At 42.9% G+C, this 17593-nt stretch overlaps 1 protein-coding gene across 4 annotated transcripts in view; it reads left to right on the plus strand.

Moving 5' to 3' along the window:
* dgkg (diacylglycerol kinase, gamma) overlaps window positions 1–17593 on the plus strand; it is a 172896-nt gene that overhangs the window by 90525 nt on the left and 64778 nt on the right. For all 4 annotated transcript variants that reach the window (XM_033618185.2, XM_033618182.2, XM_033618184.2 and 1 more), the window contains 3 exons: window positions 3652–3737; window positions 5339–5428; window positions 9785–9945. In XM_033618185.2, coding sequence (XP_033474076.1) covers window positions 3652–3737; window positions 5339–5428; window positions 9785–9945 — 337 coding nt within the window. The remainder of the gene's footprint in view (window positions 1–3651; window positions 3738–5338; window positions 5429–9784; window positions 9946–17593) is intronic.

Genomic DNA, 17593 nt, shown 5'->3' on the forward strand with positions numbered 1-17593 from the left:
AGGATATTAAAAAGAAATAAACTATTAATCGTAGCCTTTTTTTATTAACTGGCATTTAATTTAATGTCATCACTTCTAGTGTATTAAATAATAGTGTCACTTTTGTCAATTTCTCATCTCATTCATGATAAAACATTTCCAGTGCTCTATCCTGTGACATTACCTCAGAGAAAGAACATTTTGTCATGATTGGGACTTACAGTGATTATGTAATTATAAATAAAGAAGCTCTTTGTCATGCTCAGCTTCATCTTTTCAAGTGCGTATGTGTCTATTATTCCAATAACACACATCTGAGCGCAGGATGATGTAATACTGTTACCACTGAGCGGTGGGGGAGCTGTGCTGAGAGGGGGAGAGAGGCTCTACAGTACGTGAAAGTGAATATTAACACATGCATACAAATAAACACACAGAGGCTGAATGAAGGTCTGTTGACACGTAGAGGGTTAACCTGCTCTCAGCTGAACTCTCCACAACTGTTACCATGGGCTCCCTAGCAACAGGCTCAGCAGGCTGCGAGGTGAGAGGCAGCTTACTCTGAGTAATTTGTTTAGGGAATGCACTTCCTCGCTGGATTTTCGGTCATTACAAACACTGTTTCAGCCTCTTCCATTAATGTGAGACCTCCATTTGTTTCTCTGTTGATGCACATGTTCCTCTGAACCTGTCATACATAAAGCATAGACACAAACAGTCGGGATTAGATGGGTTCATTAAAATTTTATGCTGACATAGAAGGGTTTTCTTGGATGCTACACAGCTCCATGTTGTGAGAATGTTCCCACAGCGGGTGCATGTTGGTGTAGTTTCTCTGCACGTCCATTGGAGAGGGCTGTTTGCCTCGTGGCTTCTGCATCGCCTGAACTGATCCAGATATTATCCAACACCTACTTTGATCTGAGCGCACCACTGAGAACACAGTTACATCAGAGCAAAGACTGAGGAGTCTGTTTTAAATGTCTCAAGGATTAATGCTGGCAGTATTCTTTCAGGTACCGATGAGACATGTAATCTGATGCCGGAGGTCCAGTTGGATAATAGATCAGCTAGTCTGAAGACTTATCAGGTGCTAAAACCCTGATTGCGAGCTAAACAGCAATTGAACGGCTTTCAAAATAAAAAAAATAGTTGCCTAACACAGCGTCTTGCTGAAAGATGTTGCGCTGTGGCCCAGTAAAAGTTGAACCAGATTAAACTTTTCTGCTGGACGACCTTGCAGTCTGATGTCATTTAAAGTCTTTTCAGATGGTAAGCAACATTCTGCCTGCGTAACCATGAATAGACAGTCAACACCAGGCGCTCCATGCATGGTACACATGGAAACGATTTCTTTGCACTAGTGTGTCCCGGCCGGTACAGCTGTATTTTCTTTATAGGCTATAGTAACATAATTAAGATATATCTTCAAATGGTAGCAATCTATGTTTTTAATGCCAATCACAGACTTTTAGCTTTTAGCTTTTAAACATAATCAGCTCTGTTTTAGCACCTGTATCTTTAAAGGCCCTGACACACCAAGCCGTCAGTCGGCCGTCAGTGAGCGTCTGTCGGCCTAGTTTTTGCAGTGTGTCCTGCACCATCGGCACTTTGCTGTCGGCGTTGGCGGCTTTTCAGCCGATTGAGCATGTTGAATCGGAGGCGGAGCTTGTCAGTGAGCGAGATCGCTCTGATTGGCTGTTGGCTCAGCTGCCCCACAGACCCGCTGCTTCTTCACACTTTAACCTGAATAACAAACCGGAGCTAGCTGGGAGCGTCAGTTAGCCTCCGCTAGTCTCTGAGCTAGCCCCGGCTCTCCGTTTGGATCCAACCGGAGCACCGAGCCCTGGTTTGTTATTCAGGTTAAAGTGGGAAGAAGCAGCGGGTTTATCGGGCAGCTGAGTGAAGTGGAGCCTGCGGAGGAAACACCGGGACCGTCTGGATGTAATAGTCCGTGGAGGTGCTGCGGTGCTGACAGGATGTACCACTCTCTCACTCCGCTCTCTCTCACGCAGGCGCAGAACGTACGTGCTACTTGGCCGTCGGATGTAGTCCGTGTAGTGTGTTCAAATGCAACTGACACAGGGCGACGTGAGGCGACGTAGACGACTCAACGGTTGGCTTTCATCACCGCTAGTTCTTTGATGTCGGTTTGGTGTGTCTGGACCAAACCGACATCAAAGAACTAGCGGTGATGTCGGTTTGGTGTGTCTGGACCTTTAGCCCCCTCCCTAAAACCCAGTCTGTTCTGATTGGTCAGCATCCTTGGTATTTCTGCCCAAAAACTGCCGCTGGAGAACGACTGTAACAGACAACAGAAGCACTCCCTACTCTAAAAAAAAATCACCCTGCTTAAAACAACCTGAAATTTGGGAGGAATTAACAACATCAGCAACCAAGATTACATGTTTCCTTGATGTTCACATGTAGCTACGTGTACATTAATAGTACACGTGCAGCAGCAGAACGACTGTTACAGAGAATAGCAACACTTTCTGCTGCATTAAAACACTAATATACCCTTCAAACACAACCAGACATGTTCCAGCAGGAATATGATCTGAAATCTGGAAGGAATCAACAACATCAGCTACCAAGATCACATTTTTGTCTCCAATGTTAGCATGTAGCTACATGTAGCAGTGTATTTGCAGCCAGGAAGTCACTGTCACAGAAAATTTCTACTGTAAAAAATTACCCATAGGAGCTTCTCACCCTAAATCTTTACAAACTGACGTGTTCCAGCAGGAATAAGATCCAAAATCAGGGAGAAATAACAACATTGGCAACCAAGATTACACGTTTCCCTGATGTTAGCATGTGGCTACATGTAGCAGTGTATCTAACAGAAGTCCTCGCAGTAGCCTGGAGCAGATGACCATATAAAGAAATGCTTTACAAGTTGACGTCAGCTTGTTGCCGAAGTAGAAATAACGCTTGTTCAGAACAATCTGAATCCTGCAGGTTTCTGCTCACAGGGAACTTTCACATACGTTTATTATTTAAAACTGTGGCCATGTTTAATATGAACGTCCTCCATTGCAATATTATATATATGTATAAGACAGAAAATAAATAAAAGTACAAGTGGTCCCTTTAATGTTGAGTGAGCCAGTCATCGTGTTAGTGCCATCACATCACCAGGACAAATCGCCACCTACAACACCAGATAAGTATTTGCCTCTTTATTTTGAGATGGACATGATTTAGAGGGTCTGTGTGCTGTCAGTGTGCAGGGCCAGGTGGTCGGTGTGAAAGGGGACTGTGCCCTGTATGCAGCTGTCTCATGACGGAGAGAGATGAAAGCTTCTGTCGACACCTTTGTCCCAACACACATTAAAGGTCCCTTTGAAGGGCATGCACTCTGTGACTACGGTTTCTAGGGAAAGGAGCGGAGTGAACACAGCTGGAGAGGGCACACATTGATTAAACTCTCTCTGTCTGTCCCTGTGCCCATCAGCCTTTCAGCTCAGTTCATTAAATCATTCAGAGCTCAGAAAATCCCCGTCTCAACTTTTCTGAAATCCAATCAGAGGATTTATCACCTATAATGCACTCTGACATTGAGACTGAGGAGCCTGTGGAGAAACATCCAAACAATACACGTGTAAAACTCTTGTTTTCTTTCTACATGTGGTGCTTAAAGCTGTGCTGGATCTTCTGTCTCCTCAGGCTCAACTTTTTCCATGATGTCCCTGATTTCCGGGTGCTTGCTTGTGGAGGTGACGGTACTGTGGGCTGGATCCTCGACTGTATAGGTACACAGATCCTTCCTCTGGACTCATGACAAAATCACCAATGGTTACAACTTGAGTCTTTTCATAGTTTGGGCCATGGTCTCTAGAGGGCATGTTAACATTGTAATCCTCAATTTAATGCTGAGATCTGGGATCTCTAAAAAGAAACCAACAATTATGAGCAGCCAGAAGGGCAGACGGGTTGTAAATAAACCCTCTGATGTGCCAAACGTATTTGACGATGAAAACAAAGGCAAGATTAAAAATGTCAAACTTTGACTTGCTGTAATCCTGAACATGTTCATGTGTAAGGAAGGATGATTAACAACATTGTGTTTCAAGCTCCCAGCAGTTTTAAATGTGCAACATTTCAATCTAACTTAGATCATCATGATTAGACAGAGCTTCACAACATGTTCTCATCACAAATACTGATGCTTTCCCACAACCCAGTCTCACTCTGAAGTGATTGAATACTGGCGGTTGGTCAGTGACTTCCAGCAACAGACACGAACAAAAAAAGCCGTCTCTTCATGTTGGCATGATATCGGCCAGTCACTGTTATGGTTTAATGGCGCCCGGGCAGCAACAGGAAAACAATGAAAGTTAAGGCGGCTGAGGTCAGAGTAGGGCAGGAAGGAGGGGTGGTGGATGGACTTTCACCCACAAGGCCGGTGTTTGCTTCCCTTGTGATTTTAAAGCCAAACTCTGTTCTTTCTTCCTAAACCCAACCACGTGGTTAATCAGTCCATCAACTTCGCAACTGAGAAGCTTTTTGACTCAGAAAGTAGTGACGTTACCACCATGCTACTGAGAAATGGAGTTAGTAACGAGACACGACTGACTAACACTGTACGTCAGTCGCTCTGAGTGTTAAATATTGTCGCAGATGAGTTTACACTGGAATAAGTTCAAAGTCCTGTGCATCTCATGGAGACGGCGAAGGGTTCCTTCCTTCTGCATCAGTTTCACACCAAGGGACGTGACAGAGCTGGGATGGGATTCGATCAAACGATCACTATGTTGCACAATTAAAATTGCTGAGAGCTTCAAGACACTGTGCACATCTTTTGTCTGATTTTGCCTTTGTTTAATTTTTTTGATCCAGCACTTGTAAAAGTGTTTTTGTTTCACAACAGTACATAAAAAAAGATTTCTTGGTTCTGTCCTGTCTGATAATCTGACAGGACGTTGCTTCTCTTGTCCCATCAGGCTTTGTTGTAGCAACTTGGCAGGTTCTCAGATTCAGTTCAGATCTTTTTTTTTTTTAATTTCAATTTTGTTTATAAAGCTCAATATCACATATCACAGTTTGCCTCAGAGGGCTTTACAACATATGACACCCTCCATGCTTTGACCCTCACAGTAGATCAGGAAAAACTCCCCCCTAAAAATAGGCAAAAACCTCAGGTAGCACAACAGAGGAGGGCTCCCTCTGCCAGGACAGACAGACATGCAGTAGATGCACAGATCTCTGCAATGAACTTGTTATTATAATGTCAATATAACCAACAGACACAATGGCCGAAGCGATGAAAATCAAGTTGTCCTAGAAACACCTGTTTCAAGGACGGTTCAGCTAACCAAACATAAGATGGATCTGTTTGTCTTTGCCTCTGCAGATAAGGCCAACTTTGCCAGGCACCCTCCGGTGGCCATCCTCCCTCTGGGCACAGGGAACGACCTGGCACGCTGCTTACGCTGGGGAGGAGGTGAGGCACTCGCTCAATCATCGGTGTGTGTGTGTGTGTGTGTGTGTGTGTGTGTGTGTGTGTGTGTGTGTGTTTTCTGCAGTGTTTCCCATTTGTCTTCATATAGACATTTATAAAACTTACACGAAATAAAAACCATAAAAACCAAACCAGAGCAACACAAATCAGTCAGATTTGTATGTACATCAGCTGATCTCAAACAGCCTGATCAGGAAGGGAGTCAGCTGATAGATCACATGATTCCTTTTGTATGCAACCAATTAGCAGATCTCATTCAGGGCGCCCTATTTAAACTGTTGCTGCTTCCTCTGCAAGCTGCTTTGCAACCTGCCTCCACCCCAGCTCCTCCTTTTTATATTGTGTCTGACTTATCAATGTCATTTCTGTTTGTCACTGGTGCTGTTCTGTTCTGTTCCCAGGGGTCTTTGCTGCTGCTGCTCTCTCTGCCTTAGGCTTTCCTTGTATGCATGTGGAAGGGCAGAGAGGCCCCAGAACAGAGCCATATCACAAAATATCAAATTGCTTTCTTTGATTAAAGTGGTCCTGACTCAACTAAAAGTCTGGGAAACTCCGGATCCTGAGGATGAAAAACATTCGTTTAGAGATTTCTAGTTCTCCTCCCAATATTTCAGTGAAAATAATCTGTGAAGGTTCATCTTGGTTTAGTATAGACAGAACAGCAGGGTAGGAAAAGTGTGACAATGTTCATTCTGGTCTGATATTAAGCAAAACACTGGACTAAATCTCAAAATCCCGCTAAATCTAGTCACACTTGACCCACCAGTCGCTACTGAGTGGAGCATAACAGCAGCCACGATCACATGTCATGTCACATTAAAGTTCTCAGTCCACACTGAATACAGTAGGAACAGTCTAACCTTAAACTTGGATCTTTACTTGACCAGTAACCAGTGCAGGGACACCAGTACAGGTGTGATGTGGTCTGTTTTCTGTGTACCAGTTAGAAGTCTAGCAGCAGCGTTGTGTACCAACTGCGAGTGAGATAAGGATGACTGGCTTATTCCCACGTACAGAACATTACAATAATCCAGACAAGAGGAAATCAGGGCTCTCCTGATGATCTTCAGGTTTGAGTTTGGCAATATTTCTGTGCTTGAAAAAGCAACCTTTCTCAGAAGTGTTAATTTGTTTGTCAAATTTGAAGCTGGATCAAAGATGACACCGAGACTTCTGGCCTGGCTATGAGGGTTAGACATACGTTACCATGTTGCTTATTACTAATGCAATACAAGTTGGATTTAGCACAGTGATGCTGTGCCAATGCCAGTTGAACCAGTTTGGCAAAACCGGAAACTGACCCAACTCAACAGAACGGTGTAAAATGTGCAGCTGATTAACTTGACAGCAGCCTGAACACTCAGATAGGGTTCATTTGGATGCTTCGAGAGCGGCTGTGGTTTCAGACAGAGTCTCAGCTGAACACTAGAGTATGGAAGGCAGGCGTGTGTGTGTGTGTTTTTAGGAAATGAAAGACGGGAGGAGGAAAGTGGGAGCTCTTATGTGTCAAATTAAAAACTGTTAATATGCAAAGCACCATTGATTTGTTGCAGTACGTTGGGCCAGTAATTAGAAGAGCTGCTTATGACTGCTTGATTGTTGCTGCTTGGAGGACCAGCAGAGCACTTACACAAGCTTCTGAATGACATTTCGTCATTAAGCTGCCAGGCCTGGGGGCGGCTCTGGGACTTGTTGAATAGATCATCTTTCCTAGAAATAAACATGAAGTAAAAGCTGGAGTCTCTGCAGCCGCTAACGGCGCAGCTCAAGGGATCAGTCAGTCGGTTGGTCGGTTCACCACAACTTTGGTCCAGACTGAAATATCTCTCTAACTATTGGATGGATTGCCATGAAACTTGGTACAGATATGCACGGTGCCCAGAGGATGACTTGTTTCATCTAGTGCCTGACCACACCACATTTTAAGGTGTACACGTCCATGGGCGCAGAGACAGGCACACAACTGCTTTGGTCTGACACCAGACAGATGTGCTTTGTGCTGTGCGTCACTTTGTGTCGTCGTGCGCTGCTTGGTGTAAATAGGGCCCTTAATCTTGTTAGTGCGTGCACACAGGAGTTTTGTCATGTTTCAGTTTATGTCTGTGGCAAAAGCCCCTCTTTCTGTCGTCATCTGTAAATTGGAGAATTAGTGAAACTAATCATGGGCTCCCGAGTGTTTGATACACGTGAGTGCATGATGATGATGATGATGATGTGAGTGTCTGCTCACACTCACAATAAAACGTGCCGAAGGTTCCAGTGGGACAGGGACAATTGTTTTTATATGAAAAGGAAATTGTTCCCTCTCTGAAATTGCTGTTATATCTTTATAGTGGCAGTATGTCAGAATATGCAAACGCTCATATTTCACACACGATGCTCCCAGTGTGATGGGACTCATTAATGCCTCACGCCCTCGTGACACCCTGCTCGGAAGGCACTTCCGCCTCTGATCGCTATTAAGAAGCCAGGCTGCTGAGACAGGCTGTCAGCTGCGGAGCAAAACCAGAGGGCTCCCCGGGGTGCTGTCAGGCCCGGGCCATGATCTAGGTTCGGAGGTGGTGAGGGCGGCGGTCTGTATGAAATGACTGCCTAATCAGTGCCATTGTGTTTCAAGTTTCAACACATAATCCACCATTCCACCGGTTAAATGTAGGGCTTTAAATATGGACTGGGTTAAATAATCATTTTTGAAAATGTATAGCCAGGACCTCTGATTAAAGCCTCCAACCTCCTCCTTATGTGCTATTTATTTTGTGCTGCTGATTTATGTTTATTTATTAAGGGTGAATCAGCCCTCTCAGCAGGAAAACAAAAGGATCTGTGTGTTTGTGTGGTTCAGTTTAGTTTAGTTTATTTGCGCATACATGTATAGAAAATACAGGAAAAAGAAATTAAAAGTTGTGCAGGAGAGGTTAGAGGCCAAAAGTGGCTCATGAAGATATCTCCTCTAATAAATAACAACAATCATACATAAAAAGAAAAATATAAAAAAGCAAGATTGCATAATTGAACAACAGCTCCAGACTAAAAAGTCAAACAGAATTATTCGAGATGCACAATTTACAACAACAAAAATAACACGAACAAATTACATTAATGAAGTGTTGAGTCTTTGCAAATTAGAGTCTTTTCAGGTGTTTTTTGAATAACAATAATGTAGGTGATGATTGTAGAGATAGAAGCAGGTTGTTTCAAAGAGATGCTCCTCTGTATTTCAGTGAATGTTGAGAGAAGTCCAACTATATGAAAGATAAAGGTCCTTAGTCTTGTGGAATATAAGCGAATGTCTGAGGAAGACTTAGGCCACGTTGAATTAGAAAGATCTTATTGAGATAAGTGGGACATGTGGCAGTCCAGGCAGTATTACAATACATAATAAAAGGGTAAATTAAGCTGTAGTACAAAGTTAGAATACAGCAATGATTGACCAGTGAATGAACTCTATTTAAGATACCAGTTGCCTTTATAATCCTTTATCAAGTTCAATATGGTATTTCCAAGTTAGTTTTTCATCAACTACGACCCCTAGAAATTTAATGTGTGGAATCTGAGTGATTTCGATGTTATCTATGAACATTTTGGCTTTATCTTTGTTATATTTTTTATTTTTGTTGAAAAATATCATGAAGTCCAGTTTTTCTATATTGAGAGAGAGTTTGTTTATCTGAAACCATTTGGAAATAGATGATAGCTCTAGTGTGCTAAAATGTTTCATGTTAACATACCAGACATGTATCATCAGCAAAAAAAAGGCAGTATATTTTTGCAGACCCTGGGTATATAATTCAGTTATGTAAATCAAGAACAAAAGTGGTCCGAGAATGGAGCCCAGAGGTACTCCACAAAGTAGCTTAGCTCTGTTTGAATCATACCTATTAATAGAGCCATACTGTTCTCTGTCTGTCAAATAATCAAGCAGACAATTTAAAGCAACATTATGAAAGCTATTTTTCTGTTGTGATCAACTGAGTAAAATGTCTCTGACAAATCTAAGAATATGCTATGAGTAATTTTCTCGTTGTCTAAAGCTTTAGTGATTTCATTAACAAGCTGCAAAAGAGCCATTTACTGATGGCTTTACAGTACGTTGCTCTCATCCATATGCTTTTTCATTCTGGAATATACTAGTTTTTCAAGAACTTTAGAAAAACATGGTAAAACAGATGTAGGATGATGATAATTATTACGTAAGCTGGAATCATCTGATTCACCTGATAGCCACTTTAAGGTCACTAGATACAACCCCTGTTCTGAGCAATAAAGTTCAGACATGCGTGAGAGGCATTTGGTCATATCTTTACTCATGGCTTCTTCCTCTGTGGCTGTCGTCGGCAGGATACGAGGGCGGCAACTTGCTGAAGTTCCTTCGAGACATCGAGCACAGCATAGAGGTGGTGCTGGACCGCTGGAACATCGACATTGTCCCCGATGACAAGGAAGAGAAGGGAGACCCCGTCCCCTACAGCATCGTCAACAACTACTTCTCTATCGGAGTGGTAAGGAAACTGAACATATAACATTACATATGACTGAGTCCATAAACTACTTCCTGTGTGGCCTGAATATGGTTGACACTACTTGGTAAAAGTTTTCAAAAGAAAAAAAATCTACACTATGATTTGCATTTATTTGCAAAATATGCCTCCTAAAGAGCTTGAAAAAGAATTGCATATCCAGTTATCATCCAGTTATAAGGCATTATAATCAGTGTGTAGGTATATCTGAAACTGCTCGAGGTTTGAATCGTATCTCAGAGAGAGAATTTTCTGTTTCCTTTGTTAATTTTGTTTCGTCCTCAGTTCCACTGATGTGTGGGATGCCACAGGGATCTTTTCTTGGTCCTATTTTGTTTTCACTTTACATGCTTCCATTTGGACACATTATCAGTCATTTTAATGGGGTATCCTACCAACTGTTACGCTGATGACACCCAAATCTACCTGTCCTTTAAGCCAGATAATGTTAGTTGTCTGATAATGTCTGTTAACTGTCTGAGCACTTTAATGGAGCTTCACTGCTATGAAGAAATGGATGATTTGTAATTTTCTGCAGTGAAACTCAGACAGAAGTAATAATCTTTGGACCTGAACACCTAGCAAGGAAATTACAACTCTTTACTAGTCCTCTGGAAACTAATATAAAATCTACAGCAAGAAATTTAGGCATCACAATCCTGCTACTTCCTTCTACCTAAGAAATATTATCAAAATTAAATCAGCTGCGTCTTTTCCTGACGTAGACAGGGTTATTCATGCTTTTGTATTCTCGCACCTCGATTAAGGTAACACTCTTTATATGCCTCAGTAAATCTCCATCAGCTCGGCTTCAGCCAGTGCAGAATGCCACAGCTCGTATTTTAACTGGGACAAATCGAAGGTCACATATCCATTTAATCCTCGCCTCCCTCTGTTGGCTGCCAGTTAACTTCAGAATTGATTATAAGATTCTTTTAAGGCTCAACATAGTTTAGCCCCCATTTATATAGCTGAGCTTCTGACTACCTATGCTCCAAGTCGTGACCTGAGATCCTTGAGCCTACCCTCACTAATCGTCCCTAGATTGAGGCTGGTAACACTGGACCTTTAATTCTCTGCCCAGGATGCCATTACTCCACTATCTTTACACAGCAAGCTGTTGGGTGGTCGCTGCCGTATTAGTGCTCTAAATGTTGTCATCAGAACCTTCAACATCTGAAATCAAAGTTGGTACCACACAAAAATAAAATCATCAAAAACCTCTATGTGATGTGGTACAGACAAGCTTTGATCATCACTGTCTGACAGATACAGAGGGAATATCTAAAGACATGAAGTTCATCGAATGATGAATTTCAATAATACATTTGAATGTTAATGAGATCCAGTGGCCTGTGTATACATAAAAGCATAACTTATTTAACACTATATGGTAGATAAAATATGCAGTATTGCAGTATCCTGGCATCAGATTGTCTGACTGAGACGTACGATAGTTGTAACAATAACAACACAGTGAGAGATTACCTGGTCCTTGTGGACACAAGCAATTAGTAGATTCATCAGTGAGTTTCTGCTCCCTCTCGGGCAGGTTTCCTCTTTTAATTGGAGGAAAGAAACATGCTGCCAGGTCCCAGTTGCTTAGCAACCTTTTTACCTTGTCCTGATGGAGATGCTGGCATAAAGGCTCAGGGACGTTTATACAGAGGTGACAAACAAGGCCTTGATGAAGTCATCGCAGAGCTGCTCTGCTGATAGACTCCAGTGTAGTCAAACAGTGGACGTGTCATGGTGAGATGGAAGGATTCTCACAGTTACCAGACTTCAGCGCTCCTGTTCTGAATCAACCTGAGGATATAGGCTTAGAAATACAGGTGATAAGTAGAACCCTATATAGGGTTCTTTGGCTTGTCCCCCATGGCAGAACCCTCTTTGGTTCGTAGTAGCAACTTTTATAAAGGTTCTACCTTGAATCCAACATAAAGGGTTATACCGAGAACCATCTGTGAAAGGTTCCACCCACAACCTCCTATTAACGTTTCTACAGAGAATCCTTCTATGGTGTAATGGTTCAGAACTCTCTTAGGGATCTATAACCTTTCCACCTACTAAGGGTACCTATAAGAACCCTTCTAAGGGTTTCTATAGAGACCCCGTTTATATTCCAAGGGTTTCATCGAGCACCCACCCAGGAAGTTCTAGAGAGAACCCTTTTATTTTCCAGGGGTTTCATCTAGCACCCACACAGGGGTTTTATATTTCAACATTTTAGGGGTTCTACCAAAAACTTTTTATTAATTCAGGGGTTTCATGTAGAATCCATCAGGAGGCATCTGGCAGGACCACGGCAGCAGCACAACCACACACGTCACACTATCCTGGCACCGCTGCGATACAACTTAACCTGAGAGACAGTGGAGCACAAAGGCTCCGGAGAAGAAGCCGAGTTAGTGCCATCCAGAATGGCCGAGTTAGTGACATGCGGTACGGCCGAGTTAGTGACATGCAGTAACAGGACACGAGAAGGAGAGAAGGTGCCCGGTGTATTATAGGGGGTCCTCCGGCAGACTAGGCCTAAGTCAGCTTAACTAGGGGCTGGTACAGGGCAAGCCTGAGCCAGCCCTAACTATAAGCTTTATCAAAGAGGAAAGTCTTAAGTCTAGTCTTAAATTAACAGGTTAGTCCGAGGCCAGGGGAACCACGTCAGCTAGACTTAGGCTTTGTGAGGTTCCTAAAGAGCTGGGGCTGATTTGGTCCAGTGTACCCTAAACTCAAGTGGGTCACATTGATATTTATAGAGGTTGGAGAAATCACTGCTACTACAGCCTTTACTATTTAAAAGGTGCATTAGGTTTGGGAACCATAACTCTGTTCCAAAGTCGAACCGAATGCAAAATGTAACGTACTGGGAAACTATGGCAGAAAACAGTTCCAATAAATGGATTAAGGGGATTTTAGAACATTTAAAAATACTATTTGAAACATGAGTAAGCATTTAAATGCTTGAGGGTGAGGATCTTTCAACAACGCACTTTCAACAATTCTTGAAGAACTCTTTCTTTCAAAGGGTTCTTTGGATGAAAAGTTTTCCCACTTGAACCATTATTTTTACAAAGAACCACTGAAGAACCCTTTCTTTTAAAAAAGAAGTTATTCTGGGGCGTCGGTGGCTTGGTGGGTGGAGCAGGCGCCCCATGTGCACGACTGTTGCCGCAGCGGCCCGGGTTCGAATCCAGCCTGTGGCCCTTTGCTGCATGTCATCCCTCTCTCTCTCCCCCTTTCATGCTTACCTGTCCTGTCCATTAAAGGCAAAATGCCCCAAAAAAAAGTTATTCAGAAGCAGATGGTTCTGGGTAGAACCTCAGCCCTTCAGGAAGAACCATATTTCTGTACAGTTACACATACTATGTGTGGATTATTATGCGTCCAAGCCAAAGGGGGCTCATTGTCTCATGATCTGTTCATGATAAATACTGTATATAATATTCATATTAGTTCCACTGTCATTAGGCGTCCTATAAATAGCCTGCACCCTGCGTTGTTCCCTCTGAGCGCCGGTCAGTCAGAGGAAACCTTCAGTCATGTACCAGCACAGCAGATAAACACCATCATGACTTGTAATTAGAGGCACAGTGTATATCTGAGTGTAGCGATGGAAACCAGTCTGTTAACACTGGTGTTTTGCCAAACTTTGAGCTGAGTCATCATCATATCATTAAGTAGGTGCCATCTGATGGGGTTTTTTCTTCAACATTCAGGCATCATTAAGCTGATGAATAAAAATAGCAGTCAGACTCATTAGATATACAGTACAGTGCACATGACTATAAATAACCCGAGGTGACATAAGTGTGAAGAGGACATATGTGCGCAGATAGAGGTAAAAGGGGGTTTTGGCAAGAAGAGGATGAACCACAGTGACGTTATATAACCCCCACTGATGTCTGTATGAGTCACACAACACATAAGCATAACATCCAGAGCAAGCCAATGACACACTAATCTACATGTCACTGCCATATGGACGCTCTCATTTATACCTCGTCTTGTTTTCCACTTTGTACTTTTCACTTATGTAATGCTTGTTTTGAACACAAATATATTATAAGATCATATAATATGATGCATGTCTTAGAGGTTGAATTAACCCCCTGAAAATGTTGTTTTCTACCTCCTCACCTCGATGCACAGATGTACTCAGGACACCATGACATCACAGCTGGGTGTGGTTAGATGTGAAATAGGCTTGAAACTTTAAGACAGCAAAGGTAGAAAACAACACACTCATACCTCGTCACATAACGTTTGGTCATGGACTTTCCACGTCGAGATATGCAAGGTACCCGCAGTGCGTTGGTTGTTGTTGTTTTGGGACTGATAGTTTAAAAAACGAACTACAGTATGTACGACGTGGGTCAGAAATTACAGACGGAGATGCAACAACTTCTAAAAAAAGTTGTTTTTAACAAATAATTACAAATCTTCAAAAGGGTTCATGATTTATGTACATTTATTAGATTGTTAATATGTAAGACTGTTAACTTAAAGATTAGGACTTGGGACTTGAGTGTCTTGACTTGGGACTTGAGTGCAAACACTTGAGACTTGGGGTCTGTCCCAATACTCACACTTCCCCTCAAAATTGGCCCTAGTGTTTGTGCGTTCCCATGAAGGGCTATGGTGTCCCAAACTTTAGGGAAGTGCTTTTCAGCCCTTAAAATCCCCACTTAATTTTAAGGGTCGTGTGATGCACACTTACGAACCCATCTCAACTGAGGAGAAGATTGAATTTCCCAGGATGCATTGCGAAACTATCCAGCCAGGCGAGTTTTACAGGAAGATGGCAACCTCCATGAGAAAGCCATCGCACAATTTTAAAGGCGCTGTATGTAAGAATGTGGCCAAAATGGTTACTGCACTCAAATTCAAAATACTGCAGCGAGTTGTGTCCGCCCCCCCTCCCCTACAGATTCGAGGTTGCTGGACAGCGGCATACTGGAGATTGAGGTGTTTGCCCACGGGCGGCTGCCGTGGCAGGGCCGTGTCGCCACGTCCTTGATCTTCGGTTTTCCAGCGGACTGTTCGAGCAAGTCCAGCTTCTCTGCTGCTAACGCTGCTGCCAGGATACAGCTGAGGAGGAGCCGGCTGCTAATGCTATGTACCGGGACACTGCTAATGCTGCTTGCGTGCTGCTGTAGCTCAGTCGTAACTGTAACTGATGCTGAGACTCTACTGACTGCGTGACTGGTAGACGGCAGTGGGTGGCGCAACAGGCCAAAACACAAATTCAAAACATAAACATAATTTGCGGACCGTAAAAATTTTTTTTAAATGCGAATATTCTGGCTGTACTATTGTTGTCGGTGAGATCAGTATGTTATTTCTTACATATAGCTCCTTTAAGTACTATTTTCCCAAATAAGCATGCAAAAATTCCAAAATATGTCAGAATGTGTTGTTTCTGCATATGCATTGTTATCTGTAAGCGTTGAGTTAGAATATGAACGCTTGAAAATCGCTAATTCACGATGTAGCCGACATGAATATCTACAGTGTTCTACATTGACGATACGTGTGACGTAGGTGAACACGTCTGTTACGCTAATTTGCATGACGTGGCATCCCAATTCTTAGGTACATTCCCCTCAACACTACCCCTTTGTCGTTGAGGGGAATCTATCTGGCGAGTGCACTTGAAACCAAGGGGTAAGGGTAAGGCAAGAGAATTGGGATTGGCCCTTGGTGCCACCCCTGTACTGTGGTTTGTTTTGACTCAGTCTCACAAACTCCTTCCTGTTGCTGTATAAAGTCATTAAACACTCAAAATGCAACTTCATCTGGAGCTGAAAATCATCCACAATATTTTAGTCTTAAAAGAAATGAAGCCGTTTTTAAAGATCTGTATCTTCAGTAGAGATAAACAGACTCGGGGTGAGAGCTCCTGACAGGGTGGGGAGGGTGTAAAGTATTTAGAGGCTAACACATCATTAGCTTTTGTCCTTTCATGGGTTTTTTGATGAAATAAAAAATATAGAATAAACATTTCCTGTAATGTACAGGCTGTCTGTGTGACACTGTGTCTGTTTTCCTCGGGTTCTGACAACACTCCAACGTTTCACGGCCATTAAACAAAGCGACAGATCGCCGTGCCTCCGAGAGCCGCGGTGACAGATGGCCGAGTATCTGGGAGCACACGACACCTGAGCAAACCAACCTCTGACTCACACCAGTGAGGTAGCCATTAGTAACCCTCAAATCTGGTTTACTAACCATACAGGGTTTGCGTTTCCTGCCATCCCATCACAGACCTCGCTGCTCAGGGTTTGGTTGCTATGGAGACGGGAGGCTGGCAAGGCCGAATCCGAAAGCTTGCACAGTCATCTGTCCTTTATCTCACTGACTTAATTGTGGATGACATGGTGTGGAGCATGTGGTCGGCTCAGTCAAGGCACTCAGAGCTGTAAATCAGAAGGTGCATCATGTGATCGTGTTTCAGTCTGTTCTCATGTTTTGGACTTTATTGATCCTCAGGGGCAAAAATAAGTTTGCAAGTGCTGTTTTATTTAGAAAATAGCTTAAAGTTATATGGATCATTTTGTTGAGGAGAAGGATTTATTAGGTTTCACCACTGGCAGCAGCAACTGGCTGTCTGATGGTGCTCTGAGCAGTGGGCTCACTGTGGGCTCACTGTGGGGGCTGGCAACAGGATAGCAATAAGAATATGTGTGAAGCCTCTGCCTCCTTCTTCAGCTTTATGTGGCTCCATATAACTCTATACGGTTGCATTTTATAGCTCCACCAGTTACAGGATAGGAACAGATCCTGTTACCAGGGGTGAAAATAGGCTGTTACAATATGTCTGTATCACTCAGCCACGTTTCCACCAAACACTTTGAGTGTAGCACCCTTAGAACCTGTGCGTACAGGCACTTACACCCTAGATCTGTTTCTGATATCCACCACATACAGTATTCTTAAAGGTGTGTAGGGTTGTTACTCGATGGTAATAGCTGCGTCACTGCTCCATCCAGCTTTGGATGTATTTCTAATTTACTGATGACGCAGAGGAACATTAGAGGACGGTCACTCTGGTTTTATGTAACCTCTGTTCATACATCAGTAAACTACAACTATAAAATGAAAGAGAAAAAAATAACTTCATTCACTGGGCCGACTGCCGGCAACTTTTAAGGTGGAACGTTAACTTGTAATGTTACTCAATGCATGAGTTGATGACGTGAATCCATCAGCACACCTTAAATTTCACTGTGACAACTTTGACCATCACTTTAGTTTTTATATGACACACACTTTTAGTAATGACTTTAAAAATATAGATTAATTTGGAGCGGATTATGTGAAGGTCATATATTCTAATCCTCACTTCCTGTGGGCTACAGCAACACTAAACCCCTGAGCTTGCCTGAGAAGGACTAAATGCACAAAGCTGCTATTTTTAAATATCCCATGGAGAGAGACTCTCACTGCAGCCTGTTCTATTTTGTTGTGAAAATGTGGGCGTGCAGCCTCGTTCTGTGGACGATAAACCAGGTGCAGACTTCCATCTGTGTCACCGCTGATGAGGAAATACAGCGAGTGCTGGACGGAGCAGTGAGTGACAACAACCCCGCCCACATTTAAGAGGACTGTCTGAACACACCGAGGGTCT

The sequence above is a fragment of the Epinephelus lanceolatus genome, chromosome 14, assembly GCF_041903045.1.
Source record: "Epinephelus lanceolatus isolate andai-2023 chromosome 14, ASM4190304v1, whole genome shotgun sequence".
Classification (NCBI taxonomy): Eukaryota; Metazoa; Chordata; class Actinopteri; order Perciformes; family Serranidae; genus Epinephelus; species Epinephelus lanceolatus.